General features: G+C 49.8%; 1 protein-coding gene across 7 annotated transcripts in view; it reads left to right on the plus strand.

The window, feature by feature from the left end:
* The window catches only part of NCKAP5L (NCK associated protein 5 like), a 47,686-nt gene that overhangs the window by 15,735 nt on the left and 13,314 nt on the right, over positions 1 to 18,637 (plus strand). For 4 of the 7 annotated variants that reach the window (XM_035101257.3, XM_060272140.2, XM_088661201.1 and 1 more), the window contains 7 exons: positions 5,925 to 5,994; positions 9,509 to 9,715; positions 11,931 to 11,999; positions 12,133 to 12,171; positions 12,461 to 12,574; positions 13,933 to 14,046; positions 15,227 to 17,310. In XM_035101257.3, the coding sequence (XP_034957148.3) occupies positions 9,614 to 9,715; positions 11,931 to 11,999; positions 12,133 to 12,171; positions 12,461 to 12,574; positions 13,933 to 14,046; positions 15,227 to 17,310 (2,522 nt within the window). In that variant the 5' untranslated portion in view covers positions 5,925 to 5,994; positions 9,509 to 9,613. Of the gene's footprint in view, positions 1 to 1,229; positions 1,411 to 5,924; positions 5,995 to 9,508; positions 9,716 to 11,930; positions 12,000 to 12,132; positions 12,172 to 12,460; positions 12,575 to 13,932; positions 14,047 to 15,226; positions 17,311 to 18,637 lie in introns of those variants that run through there. The other 3 variants (XM_035101235.3, XM_088661202.1, XM_088661203.1) reach the window with 2 other exon arrangements.

The following is an 18,637-nucleotide window of genomic DNA, read 5'->3' on the forward strand; positions in this document are numbered from 1 at the left end:
CAATTCTAGCTGCTGCTGTGGCATACAGAAAGAAAGTGACTGTTGTGACGTGGGGTTTGTGATTTCAGCTCTCATGCTGGAGACAGTTCTCTAGTAACAGCTCTTTATTAAAGTGAACAAGACTGACTCTGAGGGCAGGAAGGCTACATTTATAGGGACAGGGAACTAGCTAGAAAGGGAGACATTTTGGAGGGAACAATATCAGGCAATCACAGTGCTGCCTTTTGGAGGAAACCAATAAGACAGAGGATCCAAATACAGCAGCTTAAATGAACCAATAGTAGCTGTACCCTCTGGAACCAAAAGGCAGGTACTTTATCCTAATGCAAATACTGTACAGACAATAATAATACAGATATAAAGTCCTTTGACTCAATATACAACAGTGACATCTTTCTTTGGCAATTCTTTCCTTGTAATTCCGAGTAAAAAGGCTTCTGGATTCTTAGCAAACATGTTTTTAAACACTTTCTTCAACTCATTATAAATCTTATCCCAGAAGCTCTTTACTCGGGGACAAGTCCACCCCATATGGTAAAAGGTCCCTTCCAATTCTTTGCATTTCCAACATTTGTTATCCTTTTTATGATATATCTTCGCTAGTTTCACTGGCGTAAGATACCATCTATACAACATCTTATACAGGTTTTCTTTTAACATATTACAAGCAGTAAATTTCATATTACGTTTCCATAACCTTTCCCAGTCTTCCATCATAATATTATGTCCTATATCCTTTGCCCATTCAATCATTACTGGTTTTGTTCATCTTTCGTATGCTACCGTATTCCAACAATAGCTTATACATTCTTGAAAGATTTTTAACTTTTGGTTCTATTAGTTCTGTTTCCAACCAATGCAGGAATTCTAAGCAAAACTACATCCTACATGACAGATCTTATAAAATCCCGATAGTAGATTGCATTCCGTTTATATTTTGAAGAATTTTATTGCTTTTGAAGTAATTCGCCCATTGGAATTGTTTGCAATTTTATGCGTGCGTGCAAGTAGCTCTCCTTGCCTAGGGCGCAAAATAGCCCGGCACTGGCACTAGTAGGATGGGGAATATCGCGGCCCCCCTCCCCCCTCCCCCAAAAAGGACGAGGCATGGCGCTAGTTTCCTTTGAAATCCTTTAGGCAGAAGCAGAATGGATTGTCAGGCGAGGGGGAACTGCGCGCAGGCGGGGGCCGGAGGAGGGCGGAGCTCGGCGCGGCGAGTTCCCTGCTGCTGCTGCTGCTGCTTCCGCCTCCGCCGCCCAACAATAGCAGGCCCCGAGTCGGGCCGTGTCGGGCGGGCGGGCGGGCGGGAGGATGCCCAGGCGGCGCCGGGGCCTCCATCGCAGAGACGGGACCGTGCTCGCTCGACCCCCGGGCCTCCCGCCCCGCCGGGCTGGCGATGCGGCCGAGACGGTAAGGACTGGCGAGGGGCGGTGGAAGGGCGCTTGGGGGGGGGTGAGCTAAGGGGCTCCTTGGAGGACTGCGGGACCTCCAGGAGAATGGGAGGCGGGAGAGCCCTGGGGGGGGTGTTATGGAAGATGGGGGAGGGTATTTGGAGCAATCTGGGAGCAGAAACCGGGGGGGGAGGGGTCAGTATGTGGGAGGCATCTGCACAACTATTCCTGCAGCCCTTGAGGAGAGAGCTCTGTTGGAGTCCCTGCGGGGCTGGCGCTCAAGGGGTCTCACTGTATATGTGTGAGTGTGTGTGCCATTATGGATAAGGCGAGAAGTGTGAGTTCGGAGGCTAGCGGAGTCCAGGGAAAGATTTGGAGCATCCTTCTACAATTCCTGTTTGGAGAAGATGCGGGCGCGGGAGGATCTTTCACCTTGGCAGCGTTGGCCGAAACTGGTTTGGGGGCAGAAAACGCCAGCGCTGCTTTGCATAGGATCCCGCTTCCCCTCCTGTTCTCTTTGACCCCCATATGGACTTCGGGGTTTACAGTGGCATGATCTGAAGCGAAGGAACCCTTTTGTATTTAGGGCAGTGTGTCATTTTCTGCAGCTGTTTTTTTCTGATTTAACGGGGTTCAGACCGAACAGCCGTCTGGGTGTCTCTGCATTCCCTACGGTTAATCCCTTTGTGCTGAGCATGTAGACGTTGGCACTACCCAGCGGCGTCCCTTTCCTTTGCCCACCCCCCTTCCCAAAAGTCCAGGAATGCAGCCAAGAAAACGGCAGTCTTCTCAGTATGCCGGGCTGGAGTCGGCTGAGTGCCCTTGGCTGAGAACTAGTGCGGAGTCCTGTGCTAGCTGTACGCAGGAATGTTGGCCGGCTGGCTGGCTGGCTGGCGCGCATCAGGACCCCCTTCCTCCGAGGGGATGTGCAATGGCAGACGCGGGCAGCTCATCTGCAAGGGAGCCTGGGAGCCGGGGTGGGGGGTGGGATCGGGGAGCACCCTTGCCTTGGAAGAGCAGAGGTGGCCTTCCCACAGGAAAGTGCGCTGCTTATTGGAGCATCTCAAAGCAGCCATTGACCGAAACATCCCAACTGCCAGGTTTAATTAGACCTACTGTGTGTGTGTGTGTGTGTGTGTGTGTGTGTGTGTGTGATGCTGAGGAAATTGGAGGTGCAGAGGGAGTGGGTGTTGTGTGGCCTCTGATGGAAAGCCCTGGGAAATAGTCTCCTTGACCAGTTTCAGCCTCCCTTCTCTAGCCTTTGAGTTCCAGCTCCCTTTTTGCCAGAACTGAGAAATGGAACCCAGAGGTTTTGGCTGCTCAAGGGTTAATTGTGAGCTATAACTGGGATTTTTTTAGCACAGCTTAGTCCTTAAATGCATGAAATCTTAGCATTGCTCTTCGGCTGGTGCAAGGGCACCATCAACACTCTAAAAATACACACACATATACCTAGCATGAGAGAGAGAGAGAGAGAGAGAGAGAGAGAGATGTTAAGAATTGGGTCCACTCCACAAGTGGATGTGTGGCCCAGAAAGGTTGAAGATCTCCAATACTCTGAGAACATGCAGTCTTTCCTTCAAGACTGGGTAAACCTTTGGTAGTTCCCATGTGATTGGAGACAAGGAGGGCTTTTGTGTAATGCAGTCCGGGCAAGTATATGGGCAGAGCTGAGTACACACACACACACACACACACACACACACACACACACACACGTGTATACTGTATTGTGTATTTTTATAAAGTGCTAGGTTGGCTTTTGGTCTTCTTGCCAGCTGTATCCACCAGACTTCCACTTGCTTGCTGGAACTGCAATTAAAGCTAGAAATTGGAAGAGGAATGGTTTGAGAGATCATGGGCACTTTTTAAATTTATTTGTTTTATTTATTTTATAAGATGTATAGACCACTTGATTGTAAAAAACAAACCAACCCTCAAAGCAGTTAACAGAAATATAAAACAATAAAATTGAGGGGAGGGGAATTACAACCATATTTTAAAACATACAAAGTTAAAATACTAAAGCAGGTTAAAATTACCTCAACTTTCTAATCATCTGGGTAGGTTTGTTTAAAAAGTAACGTTTTATGAATTATCAGAAGCAGCAGTACAATCCAGATTTCTGAAGCTTCTTGCTGCTAGGATGAGTAACATAAGAAATTTGAAACGTTGAATGTCAGAATATTAGGAAATACTAAAGAGAGATTAAAATTAATTCATAAACTAGTATAGTACAATGTAATATAATACATTAAATGTTTATTATAACAGCAATGATAGTCTGAAAGGCCATGATTGATAGAACAATATAATTTTTTCATATATAAGGGGAGAGGGCTCTTGTGCTTGAATCCCTCCTGCTGGTTTTCCACTGTGAGCACAGGATGCTAGATTAGATGGGACATTGGCCTGATCCAGCAGGCTGCTCTTATGTTCTTAAGGTTGTCCTGCTGAATCAGACCACAGCTCTACCTTATCCAGGATTCTGCCTCTTTAACATATGCCTTTGGGAAGCTTGTCAACTGGACCTGATGATGGGGAATGAAACTGGTAGACATGTCCTTCATGAATTTATCCTTTGGGTGGTGGTGTGGAAGCAATCTTGTTTTATCTAAACCGATCAAGAGGGGTTTTTTTGTTGATTAAGTGAGATAGAAATCTTGTCAAGTAAATAAAATCTGGACATCAACTACCAGGGCATGTTCAAGGTCTTGTTATAGCCTGCAAGTGGTTCAACTAGGATGACCCACAGGGTTCCTTCCAACTCTTCAATTATATGGTTCTATGAACGCGGGTGGTGCTGTGGTCTGAACTACTAACTAAGCCTAGGGCTTGCCAATCGGAAGGTCGGCAGTTCGAATCCCCACCACGGGGTGAACTCCCATTGCTCAATCCCAGCTCCTGCTTGAAAGCATGTCAAAGTGCAAGTAGATAAATAGGTACCACTACAGTGGGAAGGTATATGGCATTTCCATGCACTGCTCTGGATCGCCAGAAGCTGTTTAGTCCTGCTGACCACATGACCTGGCAGCTGTGCGGACAAACGCCTGCTCTCTCAGCCTATAGAGCGAGCCTATTTACACGTCTGGATAGGCTTGCTTAAACAAAAAAAAGTTCTTAGCCGGCTCTCAAAACAGTACAGTGAAGGTTCCTGCCTAATTTCAATGGGCAGGGAGTTCCGAAGTGCAGGGGCTGCCACACTGAACGGCTGATTCCTTGGAAGTGTGGAAAGAACATTATGTGGCACTTCTAAAATGCCAGATCTGCAGATCAAAATTGTTGAGTGGGCATATAAGGCTATAGGCCTTACCGGTAGTTGGCTATTGTGGCTCAAAGCCACTCTTGAATCTATCTAGAGCAGGGAAAGCGAATGGATGACTCTGGGAATGGTCAGACCACCACAACTTCCATTGTTCTTGAGTCCAACAGTGACTGGAGGGCCACAGACTCCCTAGTCCTGGTTTAAAATGCACCACACAATTTCTAGGGGGGAGGTGGCATATTTCATTTTTTATAAATGTGTTAGTTAATCCCTTCATCGATTTTTGAATCTCTTCCTATGAGACATCTCAAAGTGATTTACAATATAATGACATAAATGAAACATATATGTTAAAAACAAATGTGTATAAAAGCAATTTTTAAAAACCAAGCCTAAAAATATAAAAGCAGTTTAAAACAACAACACATCCACGAAATAAGTTCATATCCACGGCAGGTATCAACTGGGATAAAGATTTCCGAAGGCTTGTTGAAAGAGGAACATCTTTGGCAGGTGCTAAAAAACCAATAGAAAAGGCAACTGTCTGATATGCAGTGGGAGTGAGTTGCACAGGGTAGGTGCCAGCCCATTACAGACCCGGTCCTCCTCCTGCAGAACACAGCAATCAGTTGGGTATGTAGGGAGTGAGGTGATCTTTTGGGTGTCCTGGTCCCAGGCTGTATAGGGCTTTGTACACCACTACTACAACCTTGGGAACACGGGTGGCGCTGTGGGTTAAACCACAGAGCCTAGGGCTTGCCAATCAGAAGGTCAGTGGTTCGAATCCCCGTGATGGAGTGAGCTACCGTTGTTCGGTCCCTGCTCCTGCCAACCTACCGTAGCAGTTCGAAAGCACGTCGAAGTGCAAGTGGATAAATAGGTACCGCTACAGCGGGAAGGTAAACGGCGTTTCCGTGTGCTGCTCTGGTTCGCCAGAAGCTGTTTTGTCACGCTGGCCACATGACCTGGAAGCTGTACGCCGGCTCCCATGGCCAATTATGCGGAGCACCGCAACCCCAGAGTCGATCACGACTGGACCTACGGTAATGGTCAGGTTTACCTTTACCTTTACTACAACCTTGAAGCTAGCTTGGTAGCTAGTTGGCAGCCAGAGCAATTCCTTCAGCAGTGGCATGATGTAATGGTGATATTTCTCTCCAGTGAGCCGTCGAGCACTACTGTAGCTGTAGCTTCTGGGTCTGCCTCAGGCAGCTCCATGCAGAGGCTGTTGCAGTAACCCAATCTACTTGGCTTCTCTTCTCTTTCAGGTAGGAGCGACTAAGGAAGGCCTGGAGATCCAGTCATCCACCGCGTCTACCTCTGGGTCCTTTGAGAAAGGTAAAAGTCCGACGGATACGTGGTCAGCCAAAGATACTTTTGGTGCCTGAGGTGCAAAATCCAGACTAAAGCTCTCCCACTTCCCCAGTGAATGAACGATCGTGAGACCCATTCCATTAGGGACCGTTTGCTTGTGGTCAGATCTGCCTTCTGCTGAAATCTGCCACCCAAGGTGATGGGTGATGGGTTTCATTTGGCCCTCATAGAATCATATAGTTGGAAGAGACCACGAGGGCCATCCAGTCCAACCCCCTGCCAAGCAGGAAACGCCATCAAAGCATTCTTGACATATGGCTGTCAAGCCTCTGCTTAAAGACCTCCAAAGAAGGAGACTCCACCACACTTCTTGGTAGCAAATTCCACTGCCGAACAGCTCTTACTGTCAGGAAGTTCTTCCTAATGTTTAGGTGGAATCTTCTTTCTTGTAGTTTGAATCCATTGCTCCGTGTCCGCTTCTCTGGAGCAGCAGAAAACAACCTTTCTCCCTCCTCTATATGACATCCTTTTATATATTTGAACATGGTTATAATATCACCCCTTAACCTTCTCTTCTCCAGGCTAAACATACCCAGCTCCCTAATCCATTCCTCGTAAGGCATCGTTTCCAGGCCTTTGACCATTTTGGTTGCCCTCTTCTGGACACGTTCCAGCTTGTCAGTATCTTTCTTGAACTGTGGTGCCCAGAACTGGACACAGTACTCCAGGTGAGGTCTGACCTGGAGGTCTGACAGTGGTACTATTACTTCCCTTGATCTAGATGCTATACTCCTATTGATGCAGCCCAGAATTGCATTGGCTTTTTTAGCAGCTGCATCACACTGCTGACTCATGTCAAGTGGACCCTCGTGGGCCTGCATTTGGGTGGATCTTAAACGGCTTGCACAGGTAGATATTTCAGGCACAGGGTTAGAGCTTGCATGCCTTGTATGGAGACTCGTATGTAGGAAGTTGTGGCTCTCCAAAGATAGAATCATAGAAGTGTAGAATTGGGAGGACCCACAGGAGTCATCAAGTCCTTGACATTCAGGAATCTTTTTCCCACGACCCCAAGGTTGAGTTTCATGCGCTACCAACTAAGTTGTGTGTTGTTGGGCTGGGACCGATGGGAGTTGGGAGTCACAGCTTCCCCCACTCCTGGTGTAAAGGCAGCACCAGCTTGAGACTGATCATTCTCTCCCAGGTGGTGCTAAGAACCTATGAAGCTGCCTTACCCTGAGGAAGACCATTAGTCTCCTTTGATTGGTAGCAGCCTATCAAAGTCTCTGGCAGAGAGTGAACGTGCAGGCTTCCAGAGAGGAGATGGTGATTTATTTATTTTTTTGTTCCTCCTCCTGTGCTGCTGTGAGCAAAGCCATGTTATCCAAACCTATCTCATTCCAGACCTGGCAAACCATGAGCTGTAGTGTTTGCTTACACCTTGTGGATTGTCTGGAGGAGATAAATCACAAGCCCAGGTGTAGACAACATGCAAAGCCAAACCACAGGACCAGAGAAGGAGCAAAGCAGCTGACTTCTCTGCGCTGCTGGAGCCTGCATGCTCATGCATTGATGCTAAGCCATGGTTTGGCTTAGTGTTTAAGTAGGGACCAGGCTGGAAGGGTAGGGTCCATCTGCTGGAACTGGTATCTTTCCCCAGTTCTCACTTCCTGAAGTCAGGCAGAGGGAGAAGATTGTGCAACTCTCCCTGCCCCTGAATCTGAAGGCACTGGCTTGGGAGGAGAGATATGGCCATTTAGGCCAGGCTTTGCCACATGAGCTGCCTGCTTGGGACACTGTGTACAAAACGGAGCTCTTCAGAAGAAGGCCAGGCTGAACAGTGGTTACAGTCTGAACAAATCTACTACCCTCTACTCTGCCCCTCAATAACAGCTGCACAACAGAAACTCTGTGTCTTTGCCAGCATTGTGACAGGCAGAAACCCAACAGAAGCAGCTTCCCCCACCATGCAAGGTGCAGAAGTGGGGGGAAGCTGCACTTGTTGTGCCCATCCAGCTCTGAAAGGGGGGGGGAAGCTTGCAGCCTCGCTTTCATTACCAAACGCTGTTTCTGTAACAAAACAACAGCAACAATAATAAATGTATTACTTATACTCCACCCATCTGGCCGGGTTTCCCCAGCCACTCTGGGCAGCTTCCAACAGGAGATTAAAAATACATTAAAACATCAGTCATTAAAAAACTTCCCTAAACATGGCTGCCTTCAGATGTCTTCTAAAAGTCAGATATTGTTTATTCCTTTGACATCTGATGGGAGGCCGTTCCACAGCCACCACCAAAAAGGCCCTCTGCCTGGTTCCCTGTAAGCTCACTTCTCACAGGGACGGAACCGCCAGAAGGCCCTCAGAGGTGGACCTCAGTGTCTGGGCTGAACAATGGGTGTGGAGATGCTCCTTCAGGTATACTGGGCCGAGGCCATTTAGGGCTTTAAAGGTCAGCACCATAGAATCATAGAGTTGGAAGAGACCACGAGGGCCATCCAGTCCAACCCCCTGCCAAGCAGGAAACACCATCAAAGCATTCTTCACATATGCCTGCCAAGCCTCTGCTTAAAGACCTCCAAAGAAGGAGACTCCACCACACTCCTTGGGAGCAAATTCCACTGCCGAACAGCTCTTACTGTCAGGAAGTTCTTCCTAATGTTTAGGTGGAATCTTCTTTCTTGTAGTTTGAATCCATTGCTCCGTGTCCGCTTCTCTAGAGCAGCAGAAAACAACCTTTCTTCCTCCTCTATATGACATCCTTTCATATATTTGAACATGGCTATCATATCACCCCTTAACCCTCTCTTCTCCAGGCTAAACATACCCAGCTCCCTAAGCCGTTCCTCATAAGGCATCGTTTCCAGGCCTTTGACCATTTTGGTTGCCCTCTTCTGGACACGTTCCAGCTTGTCAGTATCCTTCTTGAACTGTGGTGCCCAGAACTAGACACAGTACTCCAGGTGAGGTCTGACCAGAGCAGAATACAGTGGTACTATTACTTCCCTAGATCTAGATGCTATACTATTGATGCAGCCCAGAATTGCATTGGCTTTTTTAGCTGCTGCATCACACTGCTGACTCATGTCAAGTCTGTGGTCTACCAAGACTCCTAGATCCTTTTCACATGTACTGCTCTCAAGCCAGGTGTCACCCATCCTGTATTTGTGCTTTTCATTTTTTTTGCCCAAGTGTAGTACTTTACATTTCTCCTTGTTAAAATTCATCTTGTTTGCTTTGGCCCAGTTGTCTAATCTGTTAAGGTCATTTTGAAGTGTGATCCTGTCCTCTGGGGTATTAGCCACCTCTCCCAATTTGGTGTCATCTGCAAACTTGCTCAGGATGCCCAACACTTTGAACTGTGCTCGGAAACGTACTGGGAGCCAATGTAGGTCTTTCAAGACTGGTGTTAGGTGGTCTCAGCAGCCGCTCCCCAGTCACCAGTCTAGCTGCCGCATTCTGGATTAATTGTAATTGTAAGAAATGCTCTGAGTGGCTTCTTTCTGATGGTTTTTCACCCTCTTCCGCCCTGCCCAGGATTTGCTGGCGCTCCTCTGTCTGTGGCAAGGAGCATGATTATTGGCACTTCAGCAGTCTGCTGCCCCTGGGGAGAGAGGTCTCTGCCCTTTCTGTCCAAAGGAAATGATGTCTGAAGCCAAGCTACAGGGAGAGATGAAGCCAGAAGGAGGCAGCAGTGAGCCCAGGACCATGCAGGAGCTGCTTCAGAGGCTCCGGGAGCTGGAGGTACGTTCCTTAGTTTTCTCCCTAGGAGAGTTTAGGCACAAGGAGTGACGGGGTAATGGCTTAAGACCCTAACAATCCCCCCCTTTTCTGAGGGGGGTGGTTTTTCCTTTAGTGAGGGACCAAAATAGCATCTGTTTCACTTGGCTGAGGAGTTGGCCTGGACCCACTGATGGCTCATTGGCCCTCCGAGGCTTCTGCCAGTGACTGGCAGGTTAGATTTAAAATTTCGGAAGTGATGTGAGTGACATTCTGTTTTGCTGGGGGAGGGGGAAGGCTTCCAGAGAAGGAGGTTGGAGTTTGGAGTAGGCTCACAAAAACCTAGATCCAAAACAGTTATTGTGACTGTGGTTTTTTTAACACAATAAATTTCATTGTAACATTAACAAAGTGGGGTGGGAATCAATTGGGACAATGAACCTGCCTTGTTTCACAATTGAAGTGCGCTTTTTGTACAAAACTAGGCTCATTAGTTACTAGGCTCATTAGGGACATGGGTGGCGCTGTGCTCTAAACCACAGAGCCTTGGGCTTGCCAATCGGAAGGTTGGCAGTTCAAATCCCCACAACAGGGTGAGCTCCTGTTGCTCAGTCCCTGCTCCTCCCAACCTAGCAGTTCGAAAGCACGTCAAAGTGCAAGTAGATAAAAAGGTACCGCTCCAGCGGGAAGGTAAATGATATTTCTGTGCGCTGCTCTGGTTTCATCAGAAGCGGCTTAGTCATGCTGGTCACATGACCCGGAAAAACTGTCTGCGGAGCAGACAAACGCCGGCTCCCTTGGCCTGTATATCGAGATGAGCGCCACAACCTCAGAGTCATCTGCGACTGGACTTAACTGTCAGGGGTCCTTTACTTTAGGCTCATTACTACATCGCATTCCAGATAGGAATAACAATTGGTGGTCCGTTCACTTACCTCCATTTATGAAAGATTATGAAGGGAAACTAAATTTCTACAAAGTTTTCATGTGTCGGTGGCCCCCTAGCCAGCAGCTGGATTGAAGTCAATGTGGTGCCTTCAAAGAGTTTGGTAGACAACAACTCCCATCATGCCTGACCATTGGCTGTACTGGTTGGGGCTGATGGGAGTTGGAGTCCAACCACTTCCGGCAGGGCCGTCTTAAGCACCTCTGGCGCCGTGGTGCGATGGATCCCTCCGGCACCCCCCCGCCCCGTTTCCCAGCGCGGCGGGCGGGTGGGCAGGCGCAGCGTGGCTGCCGAGGGCACTGCTGCGCAGAAGAGCGGCGGGCGGGCCCAGCTGCGATGCGCCGCCCTGGCGGGCCGGTGCCGTGGCTTCTGGATGGTGCTAGTTGGCTCTGCTAGTGCTGAGTTCCACAATCTCCAGCACTCTGGAGACACATGGTCATTTATTTTGTCCATTTAGTCATGTAACACTGGCCATTAAAAAAAGGAAACTTGGACTTGCCTTTACTGGCATATTTTTGTATAGCAGAAATGGAATAGCTCCTGCCCCCTGGCTTTGAGGCAGAAACATCTTCTCCCAAGTATCAATGATCCCTCTGATGAAATTTAGACCACAGTGCACAGAGAGTGCAGGGGCAGGCTTGCAGGTGACTCGAGTAAGCGAGTAGAGCCATGTGCAATTCCTCTTCTGCCTCCTTCCAGTGTGTAGGAGCCCTTTGTACAAGCAGATTGTGATATGGGTCCACTTATGGGACAGTGGGCAACAAGCTAATAGAGTGGAAGGACTCACTGCTCTTGTTTCTGAAGGCTGCCTGCCTACTGAAGCTGTTGCTTTTGACCCTTCTGTGTTCTTAAGTATGCAAGAAGATCACTGGTGGAGCAGGTCAAAGGTCCATCTGCCCAGCATCTTGTTCTCACAGTTGCCAACCCTATGCCCCTGTGGGAATCCCAAAAGCAGGGCATGAGTGTACCAGTGCTCTACTAACAACTGGTCTTCCGAGGCATTCCTCTGCCTTTAGCAGTGAGGGTAGAACAGCCATTGTGGCTAGTAGCCATTGAGAGCCTTAGCTGCCACAAAATGGTCTAATCCACATCGCTGGCCAACACTGCATCATAAAGGCCTGGGCTTAAGCCTTAGTCTTGCCATGCTGCAGTATAAAAACTTCCCTGTAGGGCAAGGGATCTGAAGGAGAGCAGGAAAGGGAAACAAGATGTTATTTGCTTCCATTTCTTCCTAGAGAGGAAAGCTGGGATTCTGGGCCCTTTTGCTCACCTGTTGTCTGATTATATTCCCAGGCAGAGAATTCGGCTTTGGCACAAGCCAACGAAAACCAGCGAGAGACGTACGAACGCTGCCTTGATGAGGTACAGCTGCTTCCCCTTCTTGTTTTCTAAGAGGACCTTCCCCTTCCCCTTCCCCCTTTTTTTGGGGGGGGGGCAGCCTGTTTCAGAGTCCTTAAGACTTTCCTCCTCATACCTGTTCTTTACTGTTCTACAGGTAGCAAATCATGTTGTGCAGGCGCTGTTAAACCAAAAGGTGAGTCTCTTATCTTGTGCAAATCTCTTGCTGCAAACAATTTAGGGTTTCCCCCAAGAACGTTTGCTTGTGTTTGCGGGTGTATTCTGCAACTTGCCATTGGCACCATAATAGTGCATCAGTGATAGATTTACACTGGATCATCCAGACATTGTTCTGCTTTATTAGCTGATTCATTGAAGGATGTGTCTGTGGGGGGTGGGATGGCAGGATGTGGGGGGTGGGGGTGAAGGTGTCACCCAAACACCAACTTAGAGGGTGAAGCCCGCTGACCCTTCTCTTTCCTCAGGACCTTCGTGAAGAATGCATCAAGCTGAAAAAGCGGGTCTTTGACCTTGAGCGACAAAACCAGGCCCTGAGTGATCTCTTCCACCAGAAGCTGACCTCTGTCTCTCTCTCCCAGGTAGGTCCATTCTTCTCACCCCCCCCCCACTTTTTCTTCTCAGGCACCCAGCCTTGCTCTCTGCATGGATGCACAAACCGGAAGCTTCTTGGTTGTGTGTGATGGAAGTCTTAGAATCATAAAACCAGAAACGGCTCTTTTTCTGGTATGCTTCAAACTGTTTCCTTGGGAGAGCAGATCCTACACCCAAAATAGGACAAAGTGTATTCGCTAAGGAGCCCTGGCTGTGGAATCTCACACAAAGACTACTGCTAGCACAATGGTGCTTCTCCCCAATATCCGCATCAAAATTGGGCTGGGATGTGTGTAGAAAAAAACCCAGGCCAGCAGAAATGCTTGCGCAGACAGAGTGATCTGCTTAGAACAAGGTTAAATCCCTCCCATCTTTATTTTTAGGTATTTTTATTTTTTAGAAACCTGTATTGCTTTTCATCCCCATTGTCCTTTGGGTTTTAGACTGCTTTGCATAGAAACAACAGCCACAGGGTGGTGGCTGTATTGCACGTGTTTCTATGTAATGTATAGTCTGGTCCTCCTAACGGTGCAGCCTTCGTACATCTTACTAATGTGGTGCATCTCAGCCTATAGCCCACTGTGTCTTAGTTCATCTTGGATTTCTTGGGGTTGGAGGTGAAGGGACATGGGCTGCCTTCTGGCATCACTGTTTCAGCTCCAGTAGAGTTAGAAGGCAACCAGAGTGGTTTCTTGGAACTGACCAGTGACAGTTGTGCTGATAAGAAGCCGGGGGGGGGGGGGAGAGATTGCAGAAGAAGTCTGAAGGGGCAGCATCAGATGAGTGAATGAAAGTGGGGTCTTAAATGGAATCTCATGAGCCTTGCCCTACTAGGCTTTCCCCAGTTGGTCACTATGAGATCAGGGTGCTGACTAGAAGGGCCTTTGGCCTGATCCAACAGGCTGTTCTTATTTCTCCCTCGAGTAATTCATGCAACTCATTAATTGCCAGTGGCCTTTTCAGCCTTGCTCATCTGGCTGCCTTGCCATTTCACCATTGGAATTCAGGAATGCATTTTAAAGCAAGCCAGGTGTACACAATATCATCTAAAAAGAACATTGAGGGTGGAATCTATTTGCTCTAAAAAAATAATAATACTCCCTTCCCTTCACCATAATGCCCTAGGGCATGTCATAGCAATTTAAAAACAGTTTAACTTAGCTTTAACCAAAGAAATGCACCTTGTGGAGAGTGGTTTTCCCTCTGAGTGTCTGTGTGAAGGAAGTTGTGAGCTTGTGTGTATCGGATGCCTGCCTGCGGTTCCACTGAGGCCATTTAGGGCAGCAGTTCCCTCCCTCGCTGGTTGCAGTGCCTTTGCCCTTCACGGTGCTCCTTCTATCCCCAGCTCCCAGCCCATCCTGCTTCCTTGCTCTCGGATCCATCTTCCATCTCCCAGCCAGGCACGGTGGAGAAGCACCCAGCTTGGTTGCCCTTGGGACACTGCATCTTGCAGAGAGAGGTATGTTCTGCAAAGCCCCCCCTGCCCTGGATTACCCCCCCCCCCCGGTACTCTTCCCGTTGCATCTCTGTTTTACAGCAGGAATGGGGCCCAGAGCCATTAATTGCTGCTTTGCTGTGCGGCTCGGCACTGTGTGTACCTTAGAAGCAGCTGACATCTCAAGGTGCCAGTCGCGACAGCTCACACTGAATCATGGGAGTTTTGGACGCGGCCCAGTTTCCCAGGGAAGAAGAAGAAGAGATTATCTGAGGTGGACCCAAAATTAGAATGTTGGTCTTTTTTCCCGCTGGGGGATACTTTGGGCAGAAGCACCTGTTACAGGCGAGAGACTGTTCCAATTGGTAGGCTTGGGGGATCGTCATTCCCAGGTGGCATCAAAAACTGGGGCAAGCTGAGGCTTTCCGATATGCCTGCAAGGCAGCAGATGCAAGATTGGGCTTTGGAGATAAGGACTAAAAAGCCGCTTGGTCAAGCATTCCAGCCCCACCTCAGACACCATTTCCCCCATACCGTCTCTGTATAGCTCAAGCTTCCTCCAGATTTTTTTGCTGGATTTATGCCGCAAGAATAGACGAGCTGTGGCATGAGCTGGAAACATGCTTTGCATGGGTAGGGACCATAGAGCAGTGGTGGAGCACGTGTTTGGTGTGCAGAAGGCCACCGGTTCAGTCACTGGCATCTCCAGGTAAAAGGTTTTTGGGCAGCAGAGTATGGGATGCAGGCAGAGATTGTGACTGGCTTGGACAACCAAACAAGCCAGGATATGCATGGGCACCATGGGCACTTATTTTCCAAATAAGAAAACAGGTCAGGAACTCGGTTAGCCGTAGCTTCCCATGGCATTTGAACCGGGAAACACTGGTTTGAAGGCTCCCAAACAAGCCAGGATATGAAACCATGGTTCCAAGGTGGCCTCCAAATCCTGCTTTGCTTGGAAGCCATTAACCACATTTTTCCTGCTTTGGGCCTAACGGGACTCTGGGCAGCTGAGGCTTCCTGACTTGTCTCCTTGCTTGCGCAAAGGGAGGAGCGAAGGGGCTGCGTGTAGGTATGGGAAGTTTGTGAGTATCCTGACATATTAAGCCATGATTTGATCGTCGGAAGATCTATACTGTGTGTGTTTGTGTGTGTGATCTAGAGGCTTTTACACTTTGCCTCTCCCTTTTCTGACTCCCCTCAGGTCATCTCTGAGGAGCAGTGTGCTGGTACTCCAGGGCCCAATCCCCAGTCCTTGGAAGCCCTGTCCCCGTTCCTGCGCAAGAAGGCCCAGATCCTGGAGGTGCTTCGCTCGCTGGAGGAGATGGACCCCCTGCTTGCCTTCCCCTCCCCTTGGAGAGAGCCTGGGCAAGTGGGCTCTCCAGAAGGGGTGACTGCCGAAGCCTGGCCCTGCCTGCTGCTGGCGCAGGGGGAAGGTGGACCTGGGCAGCCTCCTCCGAAAGGAGAGGGCAGCTCCTCCTCCTCATCGGACGAGGCTGGCGAAGGCGACCCCCCAGAGAAAGGACACCCCGGGCAGGTGCTGCTGAGCACTCTGGCCGAGCACAAGCTGGACTTGGGCGACATGGAGACTTACCTGCACCATGTCCTGAGGGAGGCAGGCGACAGCGCTCTGCTCAATGGGGAGCCCAATGGGCCTGGCTCAGTGGAAGCCCCAGGGGGGCAGCTGGGCAGCTACAAGCACATCCAGGCAGTCAGTTGCCTGGAGGCCTTGGGGCCGCCCTCTGCTTGCAGGGAGCCAACTTACCTTGGGGTCTTAGCACCAAGTGAGGGCAAGGACAAGTCCCGCCCAGGCCCGCCCATCCCCTCCCCCTCCAAGGTGCTCAAGTTGCTTAAGATGCCGCCCCCTCTCAGCCCCCAGCTGACCCGCAGCTCCAAAATCCCTTGTCGCAGCAACACCTACGAGGTGTACCACTCCCCAACGCCCAGCCGCAAGGGCTCCCCTGACAGTCCCTTCCCCAGCGACTCTAGCATTGCTGGGGGACACCCTTCTCCCAAGGCTGCCCGGCACCTTCTTCCGGTGCCCCCCAAAGTCACGCCAACCTCTCCAGATCCGTTTGGCTACCACAAGCCTCATGAGTACGAGAATGTCTTAGAGCTGTCCCTCAGCAGTGCCACCAGCCCTCATGCGCACTCCCCCCGAGACGCCAAGCTGGAGGTCCCCGACGCACTCCCGCCCACGTGCCGTTCGGCACTTCTCCGTGCCGTGCCGCCCAGCGACGTCTCGCTCGAGACCTGCCCCTTTTCTGGGGGCCGGGAAAAGCTGGGCCCTGAGAGCAGGCACTCTCCCCCTCTCGCTCGCCGAGCCTCCGAAGGCTCCAAGAAGGTGGCAAACGGGCCAAGCAAGTGGGTGCCTGAGGGAGCCAACATGCCCTTCAAAGAACGGCTCACTGTGCTTGGGAGGCTGAAGGGAGCGGAGGGCAAGGAGTCGGCAGGTTTCGAGAAAGGGAGGGTCCCTGCCCGGCTCTGTGAGCGCACCGAGGGCTTTGCCGAGGCTCACGGCAGGCTGGGCACTGGAAGCAGCAGCCTCAAGCACCATGAGCCATGCCATGGCGGTGACCCAGCCCCTCGGTGCTACTCTTCCCACTCTGTCGGCTCCCGGGGCATTGACCCCGAACACCATGTCTCCAAGAGCCGCTTGTTGGGAACTCCAGGTGCAAGGAACCCTCCAAAGCCCCCGCCACCAGGAAAGAACACAAAGAGTCCTCATGGGAGCCCGACAAAGTTGCCGTCCAAATCCCCAACCAAGGCCTCCGCCCCAGAGTCCAAGCCATGCCAGGCACCAGCCAAGACGCCCACCAGCGTCGGGCGCAAGAACCCGCCTTGCCTGGACTCGGTCAAGGGCAGCAAAGCTGGGCCCCCAGCCAGCATTGAGGAGAAGGTGATGAAAGGTATCGAGGAGAACGTTTTGCGCAGGCACAAAGGAGGGGCGGCAGCAGGTGAGGCGAAGCAGAAGAACTCGAGCAGCCTCGCCAGCTGGTTTGGCCTGCGCAAGAGCAAGCTCCCTGCCCTCAGCCGCAGGCCTGAGGCCCCCAAAGTCAAGGAGGGCAAAATGGTCTCTCGTAGGCTGGAGGCTGAGAGCTTAAACATTTCCAAACTCATGGAGAAGGCGGAGGACCTGCGCAAAGCCCTGGAGGAAGAGAAGGCCTACATCAATGGGTTGGCCTTGGACAAGCCCCGGCCCCACGCCTGCGACACCGGCCACAGTCAGCTGACCCTGATGTATCAGGAGGTGACTGCAGAGAACTTCATGCAGCAGCTGCTCAATAGGTAGGTGACAGAGCGGAAGCCCAGTTCCTGTGAGAGTTATCAACATAGAAGAATAAGTCTTGCTGAGAAAGAATCAGCATGGCTTCTGCAAAAGTAACTCCTCACAAGCTTCTTAAGAGTCCTTTTGAGAGTGCCAATAAGCATGGGGATAGAGGTGATCAGGTAAGCACTTGGGCTTTTGAAAACCCTTTGACAAAGCCTCCCCAACAGCTTCTGAGTAAACCGATCAGTAATGAGTTAGGAGAGAAGGTCCTCTTTTCATAGATTCATAGACTTTGAAGGGACCTTAGCAGTCATTTAGTCCAGGGTCCTGCTCAGTGCAGGATCTGCAGTGCATGATGCAACTAAAATATCCCTGGTAAACAACTGCTTCTGCTTAAATACCGGTACTTCCAGCGAAAGAAAGCATACCAGTTCCTGAGGTAGAATCTGTTTTATGGATTGGTAACTAGTTAAAAGAACAGGATGCCAAGAGTAGAACAGTTACTCTTAGTGGAGGGATGTAAGAAATTGGAGAAGAACATAGGAAGAACTTGCTGGATCAGGCCAAAGGTAAATCTAGTTTAGCATCCTTTTCTCACATTGGCCAGCCAGATGCCTGTGGGAAGCCTGCAAGCTAGAGTGCAGGAACACTCTGCCCACCTACGATTCGCAGCAAATGGTGTTTCTTAGGATCCCCCAAGGATCTTTATTGGGACTGGTGCTTTTTGTCTCATTCATAAATTACCTAAGAGTTGGGGGTGACACCCAGTTGTTCAGAGTGGTAGAAATAAAAATGAATTGCAAAAAAACTCCTGAGTAATCTCTGAAAACTCTGAAAATTTAATGACAGCTGAGGTTCAAAGTAAGTACAGGCAACCTGTTTTGCACTTGTTTGAAGAATTGTGCACACATTGGCCATTTTTGGAGCTGGAAGAGGATGGAACAGGGCCGTGGTGGGCTTCTGCACACTGCCAACTTACGCGATGACCCTGAATGTGCACACCCCCCCTTGAGATTGGGGGTTGCCTGTAAGTGTAAAGTGATGCAAAGCATTCGAACTTCACATATCTGTTTGTGGGAGTCTAAACTGGCAATGACTCACAAAGAAAGGGATCTTGGGAGTTGTGGTTTACAGCCTGAGGAAGACATCGGCTCAGGATGCAGCAGCTGATCATTAGGAATGGAGCTGAAAATAAAACTCCCAATATAGTAATGTCTTCATGCATGGAATGCTGTGTACAGTTCTTATTGCTGCATCTCAAAAAAAGATAGTGTAGAGCAGGAAAAGGTACATAAAAGGACATCCAGGAGGCTGGAACAGTCTCCTTATAAGGAAAAGTTAATT

The sequence above is a fragment of the Zootoca vivipara genome, chromosome 2 (assembly GCF_965207765.1).
Source record: "Zootoca vivipara chromosome 2, rZooViv2.hap1.1, whole genome shotgun sequence".
Lineage (NCBI taxonomy): Eukaryota > Metazoa > Chordata > Lepidosauria > Squamata > Lacertidae > Zootoca > Zootoca vivipara.